This window comes from Megalops cyprinoides, chromosome 15, assembly GCF_013368585.1.
Source record: "Megalops cyprinoides isolate fMegCyp1 chromosome 15, fMegCyp1.pri, whole genome shotgun sequence".
NCBI classification, from domain to species: domain Eukaryota; kingdom Metazoa; phylum Chordata; class Actinopteri; order Elopiformes; family Megalopidae; genus Megalops; species Megalops cyprinoides.
In genome coordinates, this window is record NC_050597.1 from 29628460 (window position 1) to 29651356 (window position 22897).

The 22897-nt window shown below is 40.6% G+C and overlaps 2 protein-coding genes across 2 annotated transcripts in view; both read right to left on the reverse strand.

The window, feature by feature from the left end:
• Window positions 1–6994, reverse strand: part of LOC118789849 (canalicular multispecific organic anion transporter 1-like) — a 36286-nt gene extending 29292 nt beyond the window's left edge. Inside the window, exons 1-7 of the mRNA XM_036546537.1 lie at window positions 6565–6994; window positions 6012–6185; window positions 5324–5470; window positions 4573–4713; window positions 3931–4053; window positions 3554–3609; window positions 2491–2716 (exon numbers count right to left, since the gene is read on the reverse strand). Coding sequence (XP_036402430.1) covers window positions 2491–2716; window positions 3554–3609; window positions 3931–4053; window positions 4573–4713; window positions 5324–5470; window positions 6012–6185; window positions 6565–6606 — 909 coding nt within the window. The 5' untranslated portion in view covers window positions 6607–6994. The remainder of the gene's footprint in view (window positions 1–2490; window positions 2717–3553; window positions 3610–3930; window positions 4054–4572; window positions 4714–5323; window positions 5471–6011; window positions 6186–6564) is intronic.
• A 7053-nt stretch (window positions 6995–14047) lies between these two features.
• On the reverse strand, window positions 14048–22683 carry cutc (cutC copper transporter homolog (E. coli)). Its single transcript, XM_036547373.1, has 9 exons — window positions 22637–22683; window positions 21792–21862; window positions 21412–21471; window positions 20338–20547; window positions 19953–19988; window positions 18877–19010; window positions 17006–17033; window positions 15684–15789; window positions 14048–14159 (listed from the first exon to the last, which is right to left on the reverse strand). Exons 2-9 carry the CDS (start codon window positions 21859–21861, stop codon window positions 14048–14050), a joined length of 756 nt encoding a protein of 251 aa, XP_036403266.1. The 5' UTR covers window position 21862; window positions 22637–22683.
• Between the last annotated feature and the right edge of the window lie 214 nt (window positions 22684–22897).

Genomic DNA, 22897 nt, shown 5'->3' on the forward strand with positions numbered 1-22897 from the left:
CCTGCCTACTTATACCCTGCTGTTTTCTTTGTTCTTTGCCTTGTCCTCTCAATGTTTTAGCTGTTTCAATCCTCCTTCTGTAAGTAAACATGCTCTGTTCCTGCTTGTTGCTGACTTCTTTATGACCTGGATTATTCTTTTGCCTGCCATTTTGGATGTGTCCTGTTTTTCACTGGATTTTTGACTTGGACTGTTTGTCTGACTTTGATTTTGCTTGTGATTTTTGGACGTGTAAAGAACTGCCTTTTTGTACTACTCATATTGTCTGTGCCTGGGTCCTTTCCCTGCAAACCCTGACAATAACTGAATTATCTTCTATCTTGAATTTGAAATTACATGATGGATATGTTGACCTGGAATTATGACTATTTATAAATTAATTGTAGATATCTTAAATTGGAGGTTCCATCAAAGTCAATTATGAAAACTTCTCCATTATGACTAGCTATAATAGGATTAGAGATATTGTAACCTGAATATATGACTAGTCATAAATTAATTAGATATCATGATTAGTATTATGAGTCATTGTAGATATCATTTCATTATAGACATCTTGAACTGGTATTAATACTAGTCAAAATTACATTATGGATATGTTGACTTAGAATCATGACTAGTCACAAATGAATTAGATTTCTATAACTTGTATTGTCTTGAATCCATTATAGGTATATATATATATATATATATATATATATATCAATGTGTATGAAGGAGAGAGAAAATTTCAATCTGAAAGCATGTTAACAATAGGTTTTTGTATTGTTGTGCCCAAGAGCACACATGACCAATTGTAACTGTTTGTACATTCAGGCATTAATATATGTGTCAATAATAATAATCTACACCAGTCAGTCATGTTAAAAAGAGTTAAGAGTAAAGAACAATTTTTTTTTTTTTTAATAATGCTGTTGTTGAGAGTGGATGTCAATGAGAGAAAAATGGTTAAGATGCACTGTCCACTAACGTTTTTACAGCAAGGCTTGACAGGTGAAGTTAGCATGCATCTGGCTAAACCTGGCGAGCTAACTCACTGATGGAATTACACTAAAACCATGGGAGCATGAATTCTATGAACCACCATAATTTTAAAACTAACAAAATGTGTGAAGAAAAGCATTTATACTTTTAAATATGTAACAAATGCTGAAATATGGAGTCATTCAAAGCGGCCACTGAAACGGGGCTATTTGAAAAGCGAACATTACAGGACAGTTCACCCAGCGAAAGTAAAGAGAAGGGAGTTAGATGTTCAAAAGCTGTTAGACGTTCAGTTGTACCCTTATTTACAGGTACTTTTATAACGCTATCACAGGTAAGATGATGTTGCTACCTAGCTATGCAGTTCCCACTTCCCATGTCATGCTGTCCACCGTGATATCTCAGAGACATACAGTAAATGCTACTATTTCACTCATTTATGTTACGTTGACTGTTTATATATTAAAATTTGAATTTGATTGATGGCTAATGTTATCTACATGACTCATCTGATTGGGAGTGTATCTATGTTCCCAGGGTCCTGTGTTCCCCAGTTCAATATTCTGTTAACACACCAGAGAATGCTACCCTTGCATCTAATGCTAATATTAATAGTAACCGAAATGCCAAGGCTAACATTTACCCACATGCTAATGCTAACCCTAAAGCTAATGCTAACTCTCAAGATAATGCTAAATCTAATGCTAACGCTTACCCACATGTTAATGCTAAATCTAATGCTAATGCTAACACAACCCTAACCCTAACCCTAACCTTAACCCTAAAACCTAACCCGAACTCTGACTCTCACCCAAATTTCAAGGCTAAATCTGACATTAATGCTAATGCTAACCAGAAAGCTAACGCTAACCCTAGAACTAATGCTAAAGCTAACCCTAACCTGAACCTCCATTTGGGTCCTTGGAAGCATTATCCATGTCATCTTAAGTGAATACAGCTGGGGAACATAGGACCCTGGGAACATAGGAATGACCCCATCTGATCCCCCCTTGCTCATCCGATGAAAAATGATTGGCTTAAAATATTCCAGTTAAAATCAAAGGAGTTAAACAGTTTAAAGTGTAATTTAGTTTTCACTGATCTTCACTTCGTCTCCATCATCCTACAATTAGTGGTTGTTGTTCCCGTGATGAATGAACTGAAATGCATTATGAATGCAGAAGTTGAGCGAAAAAGGGGGAACAGTGAGAAGGAAACTCAGTAACTATGCCAACAACAGAGTAACGAAATCTAATTTTCAAAACTACACAAAATTCAAAACTCATACAAAAAACTTTTATCAAGAGAAGAAACAACTCACATCAAAAAAACATCTGAAATGTCTAAAATGTCTAATGACATCATTAGACATTTAATCATTTAAACATAATGAAACTATTTCCAAATTGGTGAATCAAATAATGTTTTCTGCTAAAGATCATATGATAGCTCTGCTGTCAAAAACCATGATCCATTGCTCTAATGCAGAGTGTATCACACACATACCATGACCAGCACATCCTGGCTGACCCCCTTGGCCAGCCTGTTCTGCTGGACCTCTGCCCTCTGACTGGCCTTCCCCCGGCGGGTCTGCAGCCTGGACCGCGCTTTCCTCAGCTCCCAGTGCATCACCCCCTCAAAGGCTTGACAGATGCTGTGGGTGCTGTCCTCCTCATTCAGATCCCACAGGTCCTCCTGCACCAGGGGCCTCTTATAGCCAATTACAACCATACTACATACAGAGACATGAGAGAAAAATTTTACCTGACATATTATAGATTATGACATTTGAGTTCTGGTGCGCAGCAGAAAGCGCTACATCAGCCACAGTGACACAACAAATGCCAATTTTTGTAAATATTGGATTGAAAACAGATTTAAAGTAGGAAAACATAAACATGCCCCCAATGATCATTTCTACATCAGCTGACAGCCCTTTGTCTGTTATGCCTTGTAGTACTATATTGGTATATTGTACCTGGAGGAAATGATGGAGGACAAATAGTCCATGAAACACTAGTGCATTTGGAGTAGTAACTAACCCTGACCCTAACCCTAAATGCAGGGTCACATTTTGCAATGGATTTTCACACCAAGTCTTCTGTAACAACTTCACCATCCTGGCAGAAAAGGTCAACTACATTTGGAGTTGGATGAGCTGAGGATCTGTTAGGAGAGCACAAGAGAATGACTAAGTTTCCTAACTAAACAAAGGGAATGACTAGGTTTTTGAAAGTACTTTTTCCTCTTGAAGTCCTGTTCAGAATCATCGGTTGATATACTTGCACATCGCCAGCAGTTTTTTTTTTATTACATTACAAGCAACACAGACCACCACAGAGAAATGGGCACCAATAGGAGGATAGACGTTACTCCACTGTCTTCATCCATCCAACTCCCAGGCACCAGACAAATTGCAACGGTGCATGAGAATGATCAGGGAAACCCTGGCTGACCTGTCCACCTTTAACATACTGGAATGGTTCCAAGCATGGGGCGGAAAGCAACCTCCATTGCTCTTCCAGCAGGCCATACACATGCACATAGGCCTATGAGTCATGAGTCCTACCTGTTAAACCAGTTGAAAGTGATTCTGCTGAGAAACGGTGCTCCAGCTTCAGGGTTCTGATTCAGATAAAATGAACCAATCCAATAACAAGCATGCTCATAACATCATCTATCCAGAGGACATGGACACATCTTACCATGAGAGATTTATGATCTTCTGAATAATCAAGCCGTTTTTGCTTGACTTAAGAATCACACCTACCGTATTACCAAAGCATTAATGGATAGCTTCAGATCTTGCCTTTTGGCTAAACATTAGCTAAACATTAGCGGATCACTTCAGATCTTGACATTTACACCCTTTGGTCAGTGCCAATATGGACTACCTAACATGAAAGTGAGACTAGGTTGCTTGCATGACATCTCAGGGGTAGATACCTTTTTCACTGACTCCGCAGCTTCTGGGGGGATGTCAGCAAGAGCGGACAGGATGAGGGCAAGCACCTGCAGGCCATAGGATATGTAGAACAGACAGAAGCGTGGAAGGTCTTCTATTTCACCCTGAGGAATAAAAGATGCAGAGAGAGAATCAGAGAGACAGCAGGACCACGCCATCAAAATTGACCCTTCAGAGCTGTAGTAGTAATGTTTATAGTATTACAATATTAGTCTCCTCAGCAGATTCCTTAACCTTAGAAATTTACATAGATTACATACCAGCTGCATATATTTATTGGCACTGTAGAGAACAATGCTCAATGACACAATAGCAGTACTCAGCCCTGGACTGGAACCTGCAAACCTTCTGGTTTACATTTATTCATTTTACATTCATATGTTTGGTAGACACTTTTATCCAAAGCGACTCACAAGTGAGGCAGAGTAGAACACAAGCAAAAATCCATATAAGGAGTCAATATTAGAAGCTGGTTACAGGTATGCAGCCATTAAGAAGGCATAATGAGGGGGCCTGGAGAGTGGCCACCAGCGTGGTCTGTGAGTCATAAGCAACCAATGCAATGCATGTGGCACAGCCCCACATAGATGCCCCCGACATCAGTCTCCATCCCCCTCCCTTACCTTTCCCAGGGCCTCCCGCAGGAGCGTCTGGAAGGCGAAGGTCTCACAGACCACCAGCAGCAGCCAGAAGAGAAACAGGGAGCCGGAGTCCACAGCGCCCCCTTTCCTCCGCACGCCCTCCTGACACAACATCACCAGGATCTGGGGATACAGTCAGACCAGGGGTGTAGTCATGTGAAGGCTAGGGATGTGGCAATAATTAAGTCACATGACTGGCCTGATCTCTGCATCCTTGTGTTTTGAGCTTAAATATTGACTGTGCACCATTTGATAGCTCTGATGTGTAGCAGCAGACCTTATTTACCTTATTTACCTTCACATTGTGACATGCAAAAAAAAATCACAAGGCAGAAAAAACTAAATATGAACTGTACTGTTTCCAAACCCATCCCTGGGTCATGTTTGAAACAAGAAAATGTGAAACAAGCTATATAGCTTTTACAATTTATTGTATACTACCGTACATACAGTATTCTAAATAAACACCTAGTGCAGCTGTTAAATGTAAATATGCTGTGTAAAATATAAAATATACACAATATATACAACAAAAATAGAGTGAGAGCAACACATATTTAGCCAAACACAAGTGATACCTGTGCCTAATTTAAAACACGAATAACAATTTGGACTGCAATAATATACATGTGGCCTAAAATCTTCACTAACATAGACCTATACACAAGCATGTGTAGGTAATGGGGTGAGCATATGAACTGGTATTAGTGCATTATCCTCTGCTTTGGCTTACCCAGGAGACAGCAAACAGCAAAGGGTTGGTGTAATGGACTGCTGGGTTTGTCCCATCTGTATCTCTCTTACTTGAAGGCTCATAATCCTCTCCTAAAGTGACCCCCAGACCAGCGACAGCAGTCAGAAACAGAAGACTAACCAGGACCTGAAAGAGACATGACAGAGAAATGAGTAGCTGTAGGCCAGTCATACACCATGTTTGATCAGCTGATGGACCTCTGCCGGACCACCGGGGGTCTCCAGTGAGGCAGTGGACAACTCTTCCCCAGTGAAGGTTCAGAAAAATGAGAATGGAAAACCTCAGATAGATTTCCATGGTCTAGATTGTCAAGAATGCCATAAGTTGTTTTGACTATTGTTTATATGTCATTACATTAGCTTAATGTTTTTTGTGCTGGGGAAAAAATTGCATTTGCAAGCCTCAGCTGCATAGGTTAAGACTTAACATGGGTTTTATCTCCTGTATTTATTGTGATTTCAAACTCAATTAAGAGTTAAAAGAGGCACTTTGTGGCAACACAGAACTGGAGATGCGCACACATCAATTATAAAAATATCAAATAATCCAGTCAACAACAGCAGAACAATGCTAAGTGCAACATCCACCAAATGTGGATGCTGCACTTAGCAAGCCCCCTCCAAATGCTAAAGGGTACCAAATTGCCCTGCAGCATGCTGGAATTAACCTGTTTGCATATGTAGAGCCTGGAGAAGTGTGCCTTGGAAAGCCTTCTTTTGAAGAGGGCAGTGAGGTGCCAGGGGGAACACAGCCACAGGACGCACAGCGGTACCCACACCAGCACCGTCTGCTCCACACACACCGGCAAGTCCGGGTCAGGCCGCTCCAGGAATGAGGCATTCTGGGACAGACACAAGCACACAGCTGAAGGCACTACAGAAGTACGGCCCCTGCTGCTTAATGGCTAATGAGCTGGAGCCTCTGAAGAGCCGATCCAGAAGAAAGACTTCAATAAAAACCCTTATTACACTCTTAATTAAATGTGATACACAGCTGATAAGGACACAGAACCAAATCAAAAATTATTAATGACAGTCCTGGATGTCTTTTAGGCAGACTCCATTTTTTAATACAAATACCATATTGCATTTATGAATAGCTTTGTTTATTTGTCAAAACAGAAAAATGTCTTGCTAACACACATTTGGAACAAAACATAGCACGATTTAAAAGTGTATATATTTGAAAGTAGCAACTGCACAACTCACAAGATAGCTTACCCAGAATGTTGAGCCACAGTAGTGGTCCAAGGCAGTCGACATAGTGCTTAAAGTTTGGGTCCAATCAGCGAGAGAAGGGTTGATGTTCCCACTTAGTCTATCAGCAGTCCACAAACAGGCTCTCTGGGCCAAAGGCGAGTGGTGATTCAGCAGGACTGCAGAGTTTTGTAATGAGGAAAAAGCAGCAGGTGTCCCTCTCTGGGCTTCTGTTTGCAGTCCTAGCGTTTAGTTCTTCAGTCTGCTTTATGTGGAGCCAGTAAACTCCACCTGCGCTACATGCCTGGATGCCCCTTTGTAGCTTCTCTTTTGGGGAGGTCAGTTTTTAAGTTATCGAAAGGCCAGATGCAGGTCTCCGGCAAAAGTAAGCCCTGTCTGCCTCCGGTCCCAAAACCTACCACTGTTTTCAACTGCCCTTCTCTTCCCCAGAATTCCTGTCCTGGTAATGCCTCCACTTACATAACAAACCAAAGTCCTAAGAGTGAAAGAAAGAGAGAGGGGGGGGGGGGGGGGGGGGGGGGGAGACACAATCCCTGCAGCTGAGCTCTCGCAAAGCAGGAAGGCTGAAGGAAATTTATACTTATACTAAACTGCACGCATTTTTCATCTCCAGCAACCAACTGCAAAACACCAAAGGAAAAGAGTAAACAGGACTCAGGAAGGAAGCCAGCACTACAATTACAATGCTTCTATAAATAAATGAAAGGTTCACTTCCTTGACATCCTGAAAGAGAACATTATGAGAATTAAGAAAAATCAGGTGTATACGTTTGCCTCATGGAGGAGCAGCAGAAAGAACACATTGAAACTAAAGGCGATGGTATGGAAAAAGATTAAAAAGGCACATCCTGATGTACAAACACAATCAATGAGGGAAAACAAGATCCTCTATACAGATCTAGTCTAGTCAGAAACTAGTCAGATAAATGCAGAAATTGCCTAACTGAAACTAAAAGTTACAAGCAAGGTTGTCAACAAAATCCAATTCCACAGAATACATAGGTAGGATTGTGCAAAGCCCTCACACCATCATTGCAAAATTTGAACTTCAGGTACAGGAAAGAGACCTTTAACTAAAAGAAACAGATTAAGAATTCATAGACCAACTCCTAGAAAGAGAGATGGAAAGTGCTCTGCCCTATTCAAAAAGAGGGCTGCCAACAGAACTAGCATACCGTGAGCACTGTAGATAAACTGTATATAGCAAGTTAGCTCTTCCATGAATTTCAGAGACAATGCAAAATGCTTCCACACAAATGTAGTCAGTCGATGCATGCCCTCTAAGCCTGGAACATTTTCTTATTGTGCTACACTTTACAATAGAAAATCCCAGAGGCCCTATCTATTGTAAATTCAACCAGTTCTACTCAACCTTTTCTCAAAAAATAGTTTATCATTGACTGTGTCCTACATAATGTATGGTGATCCACATATTGTGAGGATTCATTCAAATAAACATTTTGTGGCAATTCAATGTAAATGGCTGTTAATTCTATTATAGTGGCTAATGAAAAATAAATGAATAAAAAAAACCAATTACCACATTCTATTATGAATGAGTTTGTGGTATTACCTAAAGAGCTAGGGCCACTTGGAGCCATAAGGTGAAAATACACAGCATACTTTTCAGACAAATGACACAAATTACCTAGAAATATCACAATAATTCCAAAATATTAATCATATCATTAAGTCTGAACTTATTCATGACAATTTCTTCTTAGCTTAGTAACAAACATGGAGGAACACAAAACACTTGAAGGTTCTGTATCTGAATTTAATACACTAAATTCATTTCAAACAGGGAATTACCTTGGAACTGAGGTTTATAAAAGCATCTGTTCTCAAAAAGTCTTTATCGTCAGCCTTTAACTTCTCCTTTCAACAGGGCAAGCTATGGGAGAAGGTGTAATTCCACTGCTTTTTAACACAAACAAAAATTCAGGTCATCCTAAAAACTGGAGACCTCTGACATTACCTTGTTACACTTGTAATCTATCAAAATACCTATCATGTAAGAGTAAAAAAAAACTCTTGTGATCTTGAAAAACTTGTGATCAAACAGCGTTTATTGAGGGTGAATTCATCGGATATAATACATTACAGCTTCCTGAGATTATTGGATATTATTATGAAGAAAAATGGCCTTGTGTTTGTTGCAGACTTGGGGTAGGCATTTTGGTGAGCTGTGATGGAGTTGACCCCATTTACAAAAGTCATTTTCTTTAATTTGTGTAACTCCCTCATTAATTGAAATGGAAGGTTTTATATCATACACCTACTAACAAAATTATATATTTATCCCCATTAATATTTTACTTGTAATGAGGTACTTTAGTACTTGACCATACAGTGTAGAAATAAAGGATTTATGCACTCATGGTAAAGAAACAAAAATAATTTCACTATATACAGGTGCTACAACTTGTCTGCTGAAACCACAAACATCTTCACTTCGTGTTCTTATCAAAAACATGAATCAATTTTCTATGGTACCTTGATTAAATCCAAACTATGATAAATGCACCATTCTGAGAATAGGTTAATTACAAAAAATGATTTCCAAAAATAAATAAATAAATAAATACATAACAGATTTCCGATCACCCTCTCCTTCCCCAATTACACAGAGCAGTGCCCCAGCTGATTAGAATTCATATACCAGATAACATTGAAAACCTGGTTAAGAAAAATTATAAGGGAAAATTAACTGAAATGTATACAGTTCTACTATCTTAAGAAGGAAGATTGTCTGTGTGGCAAAGGTGTATTATTCAATACACTTATCGTGTCTTGATTCATTTATCTTTTTATGATAGTCCCATCTCCTGAATAGGTGTTTTTTAATGTTGTGAACACAACATGTTCAAATCCTTATTGAATTTATTGGTATGATTCAGGGGGATACATGAAGTACAACCTACTCATTTATTCATTTAAGTATCATAATTTCTAGTCATTATTCTTATTACCATATTCATTTGTTCAAGTTTTATTTGTTTATTCATTTATCTGAGAAAAATCTCATAGTAACACATTTTTCACCCTATGTAAAGTATAAGATTATGCCTAAGTTCTTCAAAGCTTCCACTTTGATTACAAAAGAGGTTCCCCAAAGCTGGATGGTGGAGTTGGGCTTATAAAAAAAAAAAAATTAGGTCACATCGGGTGACTGTTCTTCAACCTCCCCAAATTCTCCCATGTTACTCCCCTGCTGAAATCCCTCCACTGGCTTCCTGTCGCTGCCAGGATCAGATTCAAGACCCTGACCCTCGCCTTCTCTGCAGTCAACAGGACAGCCCCTGCCTACCTCCAAGAACTCATCCAGCCCTACACACCAGCCCGACCCCTACGCTCAGCAGCAACTGGACGCCTTGCTCCCTGCATGGTCAAGGCAGGAGGTGCTCGTTCTGCCAGACATCGGCGTTTCGCCTACATCGCTCCCCAGTGGTGGAACGAACTCCCGGTCTCACTACGGACAGCTTCTTCACCCCAGTCCTTCAGACGGGGCCTGAAGACGCACCTCTTCAGACTCTACCTGGACTGACCCAGCACACAATTGCTGCCCCCCCCCCCCCCCCCCCCCCCCCCCCCCCCCCACCCATCAGTGCTGTCGTAAATTGCTGTACTTTTTAAATTGTGCTTTTAAATTTTGTCTCTTGTTGCCGCCTTTACCCTGACGCTCATTGTGCCGTTTGAAGTTGTTGAAGTTTGCCGTTCGAAAGTGTATCGTACTAGTTGCCCTTTAGGCTGTAATTGTAAAAATCTGATAGTACTGCGTCCTCAAACAGACCTTGCTCTCAGCTGAGAACTGTCTCATTGTGGAACTGTACACATCCTGTCCCCGTACTGTCGCTGTACCTACTGTATGCACTTTTGTAAGTCGCTTTGGATAAAAGCGTCTGCTAAATAAATAAATGTAAATGTAAATGTAAATGAACACAAGATTCAAATACGTTCCTTTCCAGCAGCCCCAGAACACTAGGTCAGTCACAGGAAACAGAGGGCAAAACCTTTCACTGCTCTCCAACTCGCTTCAAACACTGCTGAGACCCTGTTCCCGAAAAAGGAAGCTGCCATTATCCATTTTCTCATTCTGTTTACATCCTCTCAGAAGACTTGCTGCTCTGGTCGTCTTGCCTGAGGACCATGAAATCTGTCAAGTCTCGCGCGAGTTGGAGGCGTGTCTGCGGCGAGTCACAGGTAATCAAGGTGGAGAAAGAGTCACACGTTCCACCGAATTGCTAAAAAACAAATGTTTGGCGACACTTCAGATTTTTCAAGAGATACGGACAATTTGACAAGACGCATGCAATTTGCAAAATATGCTGTGCCGCTATAAAGTACACAGGCAGCACGACTAACTTAAGTCAAAAAGAAACATCATAAATGAGATGATTACTGAGTTGCAGCACTAGAGAGACAAATATGTGAAGTAAAATGGCACTTTTTTAGTTAATTTATGATTTGTTGTCTGCTTAAGAAGAACCAAAGAAATAAAATCAAACTATCTGTACCGTATTGACTTGCATAGCATCATATTCTTTTGCATCGCATCGTATCGCACTGCATCGCAATAGGGGTGAATCGTATCATATGGCATTAATAGTTGCTTCATATGTGTCTTTAATGTATCGGATCGTTAGCGATGCATTGAGATGTGTATCGCATCGGCCTCAGTGATGGAGATGTACATCCCTAACAGACATACGAGCTTGAGTTTACTTGGTGGAAAGATGGCAAAGGGAACTTGTAACGCTGAGGATGGAATGCATCGACCCAGAATGCATCGACATGGCCGTACCTTGACAAATAGGCCTACATGTGTTTAACTGAACTCCACACTTCTTTGTTATTGTGTGGAGCACATTATGTATTTATTTATTTATTTATTATTTGTTTGTGTTGCCAAATTGGTTTTGGAGCAGTGAGAGTAACAATCACCTGTTATTGTTTAATAAACAATTGAACTGAACATTTTGACTGACAGTTATATTGATCACTGAGATATCATTTACTTGGCATGAAGTTGGTTCAATAAAAAAAAAAAAATTTTAAAAGTAGCTTCTGATGTAGTAAACTACTTTTGCCATGTTGGTGTAGCTTAGCTTGCTACATTTTTTCTGGGGGTAGCTTCAGTGTAGTGAAGCTTCATTTAATGTAGAGTAGCTTGGTAGCTTAGTTCATTACACTTTCCAAGTAGCTTGCCCAACAGTGCATACTGAATACTGAATGACAGTGTTTTTAAACACATGCACAGGTCCAAACTGGAGAAAAATGTCACTTTATCAAGCATGACTAATTAGTAGATGTTTAACAAACATTATCATTTTCTCCTCACATAATTTTACAAAACCAAAAAGTAAGCCCCTGAATTGCCGTCTACGGGATAGTCCATATAAATTCAACATACTGAGATAACCTTCTGCAAACGGGCAGTGCATCCTGTTAATCATTACATCACGCTGATAACATCACATATCTATGGCCAATGTGTGAGTCAGAATGGGTTTTAATGACATGACGATGAAAAACAAAACATGGTCCTCAGTGCACATTACTGCTGAAACTGTCCACCACTCTGTTCCCAGGTCAGTTAGGAGGGACGCAGAGTGATAAAACCCAAACCATTTTGATACTCAAGACCCAGTCAAGTTTGAGAAAAAAGCAAACAAGATTCCAACATGAAACTGCATCTACAAATTCTTGGGTGCGGCTGACACAAGTTCCCTGAACTCACTAGCGCTTGGGTTAGGGAATGACCTACACACTAGCACAAAGGTAGGCACTATATTTCATGTGTAAAACACATACCATAGATTTTGTTTTATTTTTGGACCAGTCAGTTTTGTGCTTTCCAACAGAAATTCGTTCCCTGCTTGTTGACACTACAAATGCTCTGACTTGGTGGTCCATTATGAAAATTCTGGAAGGTATGTGTTCTAAAACAGAACATCCATATTCATAGAATGGAGGGAACACAGGAGCTGAATATCTTGTCATGACAGAATGTCCTAGCTGTTACCTTTACCTCTATTGAAGACCTGAGAGAGCAGCAGAAGACCAGGTGTAAAGTGAAAATGACAGCAAGTCGTTGCTGTCTTCATCCAGAGAGACACCATGAACTGGAGTGCTGCTTTGTACAGCAATCAGGTAAAGAGGAATCTCGAGTTTTGTCTTTGAAAGACAACAAACTGGAAGGCAATCATTTAAATGTACAGCAGACAGATCAGTCAACAAACACCAGATGAATAATCACAGAATTATTGTCCTGCCACACAAGAGGGGAGACTCATGTTTACTTCAAGAGGAGGCCAGACAACGGTACTGATTACACCCGGGCAATTACACAGAGGGAGGTGAGAACATTTGTGGGCACTTCACTGATGGCAGGAGAAATCACCTTCAACCAAACAGAAGCGACACGTATGCACAGATGAAAATGTTTACTGCACTTACCAGCACCATTAAATTATTACACATTGTTTGTGGATTTTTCAGCGGTCGAGTGAGATGTTGATGCTCACTGGCTCACCCCGACTGGCTGAATGAGCGATTGCACCAGCTTTGTGATTGTACCTTTGCGCTTCTTGTAAATGGCGAGAAGACATTAATAAGCGGAACACCAAAGTAGCTTCTGAGCAGAGCGTGTTCTTGTTCCATCACTGCTTTTTGAAAGACTGATGACTTTTACAGCATCATGTACAATTTGCATCTTGGATCACCATTAGTCTTGAAATCTCAGTTATTTATCCTTTTATTTTCAAACAAACACAAAGCAATAACCATTGCATGTTGACAAATCAAACATATTGGCCCAATTTTGCATGAAACCTTATTACTAAAGTCGATATAAGCATTTTATTGACCACAATATTATATGCAAATAGGGATCTGGGATTGTAATGTACATGTAAACTGTACATCTGGCATCGAAGGGATTAAAGGCACTAGCAGGCTGTTAATGAAATGTGTACTTTTCCCTTGAATGGTTTGGGACATTGGGTGTCATGAACATCAAATACATACATTGTACAAATGATTTTGCATTTGTGCCTCGAGAAAAATCAAATCACAGTGAATGACCATCAATGAACAGAGCTTGAATCAACTCCTTGATGCATCCGGTCAATGTTCTGGGTTCAGATGAATTCTTCCACATTCGATAATCTTAAACTTTTAAGCAAAGCAGTCCCTCGGCAAGTTCAGCAGTCCTGTAAACACTGTGATCGCAATTTTGAAAGTCCTAACCAACATTGAAAGCGTGGTTCTGAAACACAACAGTCTTCACTGACTTGCTTGGTGTTTCTGTCAATTGCAACACCGTCCCTACCGTAGGCTGGTCCTTTTTTTACCCATGGAAGCACAATGTCCATATAGCCATTCATATGTCACCTCCTTCTCTCTAGCGTCCAACCCCCCAAACCCCCCCCAAAACACCACCCTCACTTCCACAGGTGTGGTCATGAGACCCGCCCGCGGGACTCTACAGAGTGTTCTTGGCGATGGCATTCAGGGTGCGCACTTTGGTCACATCAGTCACCTTCAGGGCGTACTCTGGAGCGGACAGCGAGGCCCCCATGTTCACACATGAGTTCCTGTTTGACAGAACATGGACACAGTGTGTTACCATTTAAAGATCCACCCCCTCTTTTCATGGATGTATGCACATAAACACCACAACACTGTTGTCATCACCACACACAGAGCTGACAGACAAGAGCCTCGACATTACAGCAATGGCCACACGCGTATCACGTCCCTCACATACAGCAAAGCCCCTATATGCCCACAGCAAAAGCCACTCAAAGATGTGGTTTAACATCTAACAGAAATGAAATTCACATTCGCTTTGGATTTGTATCCATTTTATTAGAGATTACATTATAAGTAAAAGATAAAAGCTACAGAGTGGATCAGTGGCTGGAGTCCCACTGTGAAAGAGGATTACCTACACTGTACTTAAAGATGTGCAGAGAGAGACTGGTTATGATAACTACAAATCAGAGTCCAGAAAAGGATAAACAAAGGAGGGTCAGGAAATCAGAGGCCCTGTTTACACTTGGTTTTAAAATGCGTCTTGGGCGATTGGATCACAAGTGGACTACCGAGACACATCGCTGTTTACACCTGTGTCTAACATGCCTCTCCAAGGTGTCCAGCTGACCACTTGTGTTCAGATTTCGTTACTGCCTACATCACCCTGCCTACAATTACTACGTCAGTCTCTGTCACCAGACAAGCGCAAGATTTGTTTAGCACGGGCAAAACAAGAAAACAAAAATGTCTAAAGACCTAATATACATGTACGGGCTATTCCAACTCCTAAGACTGGACAAAGTCATTTGCGACTTGCAAAAGAGCACAGGACAAGACGAGAAAGGAAGAATGTTAGAAAAGCATTTTTTTTGAGCAATGGCATGCTGTCACCAAAACAACCACCACGTCCTGCATTGATGACAAATTTTCCCGTTACGTCCTTGTCGGGGAAGCATCAGGACACATTAGCATTTACACTACAAAAGATATGTGGTCAAATGCGTCCCAGACCACCTCGGCAAGTGGTTTGAGTGATCGGATCACACTGCATCTTGGTGGTTGTTTACACTTGTATTTAGCACTGTCCGCTTGTGATCCGATCGCCCAAGATGCATTTTAAAACCAAGTATAAACGGGGGCCTGAGTGTCAAGCAAACTTTTAACAAAAACTGGCCTCAGTTTAAAGTCTTCACTAAAGTCTAAAGTAAGTTGGCACCTCATAAAGCACATTGTCCACACCTGTGCACATTCTGCCTGTCAACAATGACCAATGATCAATAATATCTTTTTTATACAATACCTGGAATTAGGGTTAGGGCTGGGTGACCTGAACCTGTATTAGTTTTTGGGGTCAGAAAGTAGTCAGAGCTACATGATCACTATGTTGGGACCTGTAGAAAGATGGCCTCCCACTGAGCAACCAACACCACTTTCTGCAGCATGCTCTTGCTTTCCTAAGACGTCTCCCATCTTAATGCCTAGTCCCCGTCTGGCCCACTACTTTCATGCAAAGGTGAGTGCGGCAAAGAGTGTGGTTTGGCAGCTACTGAAAATATACACATCTCACTGTGTATTCAATTCACCTGAATTTCATGGCAGAGTCCTTGCTGGAGCGAGCTGAGCAGTGGAACTCCTGGGCCCCCGAGCCTTCCAGAATCCTCTGCAGGTTCCGTTCACTGATCCCCCCTCCTGACAGTTACAGAGAGACACACATGACCATCATTCCTGTTCCAGTCTGTCAATGGTTGTTCATGTCACCATTTTAAAATCATATCCTGATTAAACAAGGGGACATGGGGATTAACTACTTAATATTCTAGAACAGCCACTAGCAACAAGAACTGGGTCAAATCAGAATCTGAAGCATTTTATTTTACATTCATTTTTGTATCAATATCATAGGAACACTCATATGGAATTTCAAAAAATATTTCCACTAAATTTCCAATAACCTTTACCTAATAATAAAGTCTCAAAGTGTGACTGGCTTGTTACAGCTTTCTAGGGAGCAGAATTACACTGTAAATAAATATATGACATTTTTAAACAAGTAAGCACTGTAACTTAGTGATAACTTGTTTTTGCATATCAGTGTAAGTTAGCAGCCTTCATAGAATACAATATCGGACAATACTGATGTGTAACACTAAGCTTTATATTCTTTATAAAAAATATGTAACATTTCTTTATATTATCTGGCCAAAGTGACCAAGTTGGATCTTTTGGGTCTAGAATTTGGCATGTTCCTTCCATATTAAAGTGAACTGAGCATGAAATGCAACTGCCTCAATAGAGCCCTTCTGACTCCTCAGCTATTGATGATAATCAAATGGTAAATGTTAAGTCTGTAGTACTCACTGATTGCGGTGGATGTGTTAAACATCCATTTCAATGAGAGTCTTTAGATCACCAATTGTTAATCACAGTCAAACTAATTGCAATTAGCGGCTGTGTAAGCGATACCTGTGAAACATATTACTTGCTTACAAGCTTTGAAAGGCGACTTTCATAGCTTGTAAGCATGTTGAAAGGATACTTTGAGGGGCTTCATCAAAGAATAAAATTAAATAAAAATATATAAATGTCACCCAAAACAAGAAGAGGTAAATGTTAACAATAACACTAACACTAATAATGCTAAAGACAATGCTAATAACGATGTAATGATAAATATAGCATTAGCATTGCTAACATTAGTGGTATTCTTATAGTTAACATTTTTGTTAGTATTAGCCTCCCATTTTTCCCTTGGGCCAAGCCCAGATTCTTGATTATAGAATGTGTAGTTTACAGGTCTCAAAACCACCAATATTATTTAATGCCTGTGTTTTTTATATATATTTGGTATGCATGAATCATGCAGAATTTTGAGAGATATAATGTTAGATAAGTCAAATACACTTACCAGGCATAATGATTATCCTCCCTTTAGCCTATTCATGGAAGCAAAAAAGTACATTAATATGCATTCCACTGCTCACAGACTTGGCAAAGACAGAGACAGAGAGGATGTGTCAAACCCTGAAAGAATATGACCTCATTCCATGTGGCCAACTGCTACCTTCACTGAGAGATTTCCATTTCAGCCACTATAGCACAGAGAACAGCACTGCGTTCAATAGAACAGGGCACCAGAAAGAACAGTGAGAGTAACTTGAACTCTTATTGAACCTTCCATTACAAATGTTGAAATATATATACATATAATATTTATTCGTAACCTTGTTGTCCTTTTACAAAACACATGATTTAGTGGACAAAAGAAATGATTGTGAAATGATCTGTTTTCCTGAGATAAACTGAAAAGCTTTATCGCGAATACCAAGCTCTTTGAAAAACAGCAGCATATGTTTTCCACAGAATGGCAGGAATGCTTTCTGTCCTTGCTCCTGTTCTGTCCCTTGCATACAGCATCCACACTCCAAGGACTGTCAGTTCTGGTGCAGTATTTGGTGCAGCTCATATCTAGTATTATAGTTTATGTATGTGAAGGGAGAGTCAAATACCCACTGGAAAAATAAAAAACAAACAAGCTTGATAGGACTGTTAATACTGAGTATAAAAAAAATTATTTTCGTAAATCACAGTCATTTTGTCACTTTTTGTTGCTTTTACTTAGTGCTGACTCACCTATTGCAAATAATTCACATGGCAAATCAAGTGTGGGTGCTAGCTGGCTAATCAACAGTTCTATTAGATTCTTGTATGAATCTATGACAGTTGTATGATAAAAATGACATCAACACAACTAGATAGCCAGCAAGCCAATTAGAGCTGTCTGTTTTGTCTCTGTGGTGTTTTTTGTCATAACTTAAGTAAAATTACAATCTGAACATCTCTCTGATAAAATGATATCACTGGGGGAGCAGCTGGCATCAAAATACAATGCAAAACCAAGTTAGGTATGTTTTGTGCTGCACACTTTATTCTCTTAATGTCTCCCACACACTGCAATCAATGGTGGAAAATACAGAACTCCCGTGCATTACAGATGAAATGTGTGTCAATGTAATGTGCATACAGACCCTCAACAGATACCGGGGAGCCTGTTCTCAGACTTATGTTGCTGAATGTGCACAATTATTACTGTACGGTTTTAGCGGGTTACTCGCTTTAACCTGCCTCAACTCCCACCGCACGGGGTCGTTCGACCGACGAAGACAGCGACCACTCAACAGCGTTCACAAGCACCACACATCTTCTGTCCTTTTCACGTTTATTCTACAATCCACACATGAGCAGGGTTACAGAAGTTAGAAAAGATAGTAGTTAGCAGTAGTAATAGTTGTAGTTTGTTAGCTATAGTTTGTTAGCTGTAGCTATAGTTGTAGCCTGTTAGGTAGTCAACAGCTCAGCTTCGCCGGTCAAACGCGAGTGAGCAACAACAGAGTTATACAGTACTATAAACCCCCCGGGAACATCGCCGCTAGGGGCGCTATAACACATACACACACTTCACAGAATTATTAACCACTTATGTGCATATGAAAGAAAACTCCACAATTACAACAAAGAACGTTTTAATTTAATGTGCATTTTGATCAACAGTAAACAACACCACAACAACTTCAACTCTATCGTCAAAGCTTAGCCTTCTTATGTCGTTTTAAAGATTCTGAGACAGAGTTTTCTCTCTTAATTGCAAAAGTTCTGCGTGGTCCCCTGGACTCTCAGATGTGTGACTCTGGGTGTGGAGGACAATCTGAGTGAACACAACATCTTCAGACACAGCCAACCAGAAGATAAGATACAGGAAAGAATCTCCGGGGGCCTCACCTGCTCCACCAGCCGCTTGATGACTGGCAGTCCCTCCAGGACGGAACTGTCACAACCGCTTGTCAGCACCCTCTCGAACCCCAGCGTTATCAGCGTCTCCAGGGAGGTGGCAGGGTCCCGCACCATGTCGAAGGCTGGAACACACCGGGAAGTCAGAGGGGTGGGGTGGACACATTTAACTTGCACCAAACCTGCTGCTTCAGCACTGCCACAACCCAAGAGACAACAGTCAGAGAAAACAATGATGAGGGAAAAATCAATTAGCAGCCCTCGTTATTGTGGAGAAAAACATTCACAAAGTGCTAATGGCAGTCAAGCCACAGAACTCAGGTTGATTATCAATCAAAAGATTTTCTTTTTAAAGCGGCGTTTGCTGTTTGAGAGCCCATCAAATAGATTTTTTTGGATTACTTCTGAAACCTTGCCTGAAAGACTTCTCAGATGAATTAGAACCAATTATCCAATTATTTGACTGCTGCTATCAAGAGAACGTTCTTAGAGGAGACCATAAAAGTTCTTCATATCTTACCTTAAAAATACCCATTACCCAAATTATCATGTTGAGTCCTATTGAATCAGTGTAGAATTCAAGTGCAGAAATTATATTTCTTATTATGATACAATGTGCAGCATCTCTGATAGTGTTTCTTGACACGCATTAAGGGTAAGTCAATCATAAATGGAAAATGTAACCCAAGCTCCTGCTGAGACAAAATGTACTTCAGGCAGGAAACTTGTGCACTTCATATCCAAGTGCCAGACAGTGCTAATTTCTGTTGACATATAACAAATTAGCCAGAACTCCAAATCCACTCTTGGGCAGGACAAAAGTGAACTCAATGATTTCTCCACCGATGCTGAATAAACTCAAAATAAGAAACAACACATGAAACAATGGTCCTCTAGGTAGATTTCTCCCTTAAAGGAAACCCTCATTAATAAGTGTTCCCAAGCTTTAGAAACCTGATCATTTCGCATTAATATTCCATCCTGGATCAATTTAAAGCATTTATCTTTTAAGTTAACTGCAATTAATTACTAACAAGCTCAAAAGGAAATTAATTTGCTGTTCTTACCTCTGTGAAAAGTGACTGGTAATGGTCGGCAAGCAGCTGAGTGAGAGGGAAAGCCATTAACAGACTGGACCCCAAAAAATGCACATTACAACAAACTGGCATTACTTACATACACAATTTAACAGCCTCTAAGACTAAACCACAATAACACCTAATTCAAAATACTGTTCAAACTCAATCAACGGCAACCGATGCAGACATTACTTGCATACAAGTACACAAAGTAGAGAAAGAGCTAAATTGGTGCGGCCATACTCATGCTACAATATTAGGTCACCAGCTGTGCATTTGTGATTGAGGGGAGGCCTAGGCTGAGCCTCTGATGCCAGACTGACCCCAGGTCAGTGGTGGGACCCGGCCAGCTGCCCCGCGTCACATGCCCTACCCAGCAGCTCCATGCAGAGCTCGGTGTCCACCCTCCCGTCCTCCGTCAGCGCCCCCAGCACCAGCCCGTCTGCCCCATGGTTCTTTGCCAGGTTGATGTCCGTCTTCATCACTTCCACCTCGCGGTCTGAATACAGAAAGTCACCACCCCGTGGCCGGATCATGGTGAAGACTGGTATCCGGACGTACTGCTTCACCACCTTCAGCAGGCCTGCAGGCAGGGACAATCAAAATAACCTCTGATATAAACAAGATGCATTTGAATTTCAAATAACAGCAATTACCTATTACCAAAGGTTTTTGGACAAAGAGTCATAATCAGATAGGAATGTCATCTACACACTAAAGCTCAGCTGGAACGAACACAATCACTGATGCTGCAAAACACTGCTGCAACAAGTGTTATCCTAGGCAAGAGGTCATACTGAGACACATGATAGGAGTGATTCATGATGCTTCAAACAGACAAAAAAAAGTCTACATTTATCCGTGAAGAATGGTACTCTGCCAATTTTGGTCATACAAATGATGACCTTAACTATCACTATGTCATCAAACCTGAGCTGTCGCTGACTGAAAAATGGATGGAACAACATTAGAATGATTATGACTTTACTGTAAAACAGTTTTGTATTACCAAAAAAGAGATATAGTAGTTTAATCTAAAAAGATACAAATGTCAAATGTTAACATGTTTCATTTTTGAGAAAAAACTGTAATAAAGCAGTTAAATTTGGTGCACATCTCACCCAATGCCTTCAAAGAAAATTAAAGTGGCTCTCTGCTATTGTAATAACACAAATATTTGACTAAAATTGTATGTTGCTGCTTCTAATGATTTCTAATTGTTGTATGTATTTTCCCCTGAAGAGTACTGATTGAGCGTGATAATTAGGAGTTACAACTGTGTTTTCCAGTCTTTCCAGAATGTTTAATTCTGGCATGTTCTGTGTTCTGGTTTACAGGAAGTGGGCTCTGATGACAAGGGCTCACCACAGTTAAACCACCCAATCGCCAGAGAGAGCCTTGCTGTTAAACCTCTGGACACTCTGGGTTGCCAGCATATATAACTCACCAATGCTGGGTGTGATTCCTCCCTCTAGAAGGCTGGAGCACAGCTCGATGCGACCTGCGCCTGGAAGCACATATGAAGATGGTCATGCTGTCCAAATGACACAGCAGATACTGAACTGCCACAGCCTACTGTTTGCCTCCAACCTTCCGGTTTGATTTTTAACCACTGTAAACATCACTGCAGCACTTGGAACTAAAATCAGTGAGAAGAATGTGATTGTAACTGGTGACCCACCAGTAAGGAACGACATACATAGATATCAGGACATGCACTGTGCACAGAACACATGTGAATACTGCTCAGTGCTGTATGAACCTGTGAGGTAGCTCTAGACGAGCACTTGCAGGCATATGCACGGATCTGCATTCATTGTAGCGTACCTCCCCTCTCAGCGTTAATGGCTGACTCAACTGAGTCCACACACACTTCCATAAGGAAGCCGTCTGACATCCTAGAGGGAGGGAGAAAGAGAATAATAGTTTTTTTTTTTTTTTTTTAAATATGTACTGAAAGCACTCGCAATTGCAGCAGCACGCACAGCTATGAATTATACATAACCATTAACTCCGCACATACACATTACACATTGATTCACCCAGTGTCAAACTCGAATGCGTGCAAATGCACACAAAGAACAGCCGCTTTGTTGGTGCATCCTCACTCTTAAGTGCCAGGACAGGAATTGCTGGGCAGTTTTCTTGAGAACAGATGGATGCGAGTATTATAGACATACCAACAGCTGGCTGGCAAGCTAGAGAGTTACTAAAGCAAGCCAAACTATAGTCTTGAAACAGGAAAAGCTTGCTAACCAACTACATTTGCTTTACAGTTTACTGGTGCATTCATCTCTCTCTGTTCAAGTAAGTAAGAAGCTGGGTGTCGTCCTCACGCTGAAATGTGATGTTTTAGTAAACTGTGAAAGTGGCATAGTGCAAAAATAGACAGCTATAGCATAACGGAAATGTACTTTCGTTGAAAAAACAGTTCTCTCAATCAATATAGATCGCCAGCTATAGTCTAAGTAGCTGTGTTTGCAAGTTCTATTCATATCCCCAATTCACATCACAGACTGGACATATCGCTGTCACAGGGAAACAGTGCGAGAACTGTTCTCTTCCAGGGCGGATAAAGCTAATTTCAATGCCTCTCTGTTAACTGTTCCTCAATGCTTTTTTATTAAAATGTGAATAGCAACATATTTTAACGCTTCCACCGCCCTCATTACCTGTCAACTTTTTTAGAACTCTTCCAATCCTCCAACCTTTCACCCTTTCTTCGGCGGCATCTGATTTGTTCCCTGTAACCCCCTTAGCCAATCGTGGCTAGCGATTAACATGTTTGGAGAGGGAGCCGCAGATTGTAACTACTGCTGGGACTTCCAGATAGCGAACAAAATTCATTCAAACCGATTGCTATACTCTACTTATCCTACCATTACCTTGTCACATTAACACAAACGCGAAAAATATTTAGCTAGACATGTTGC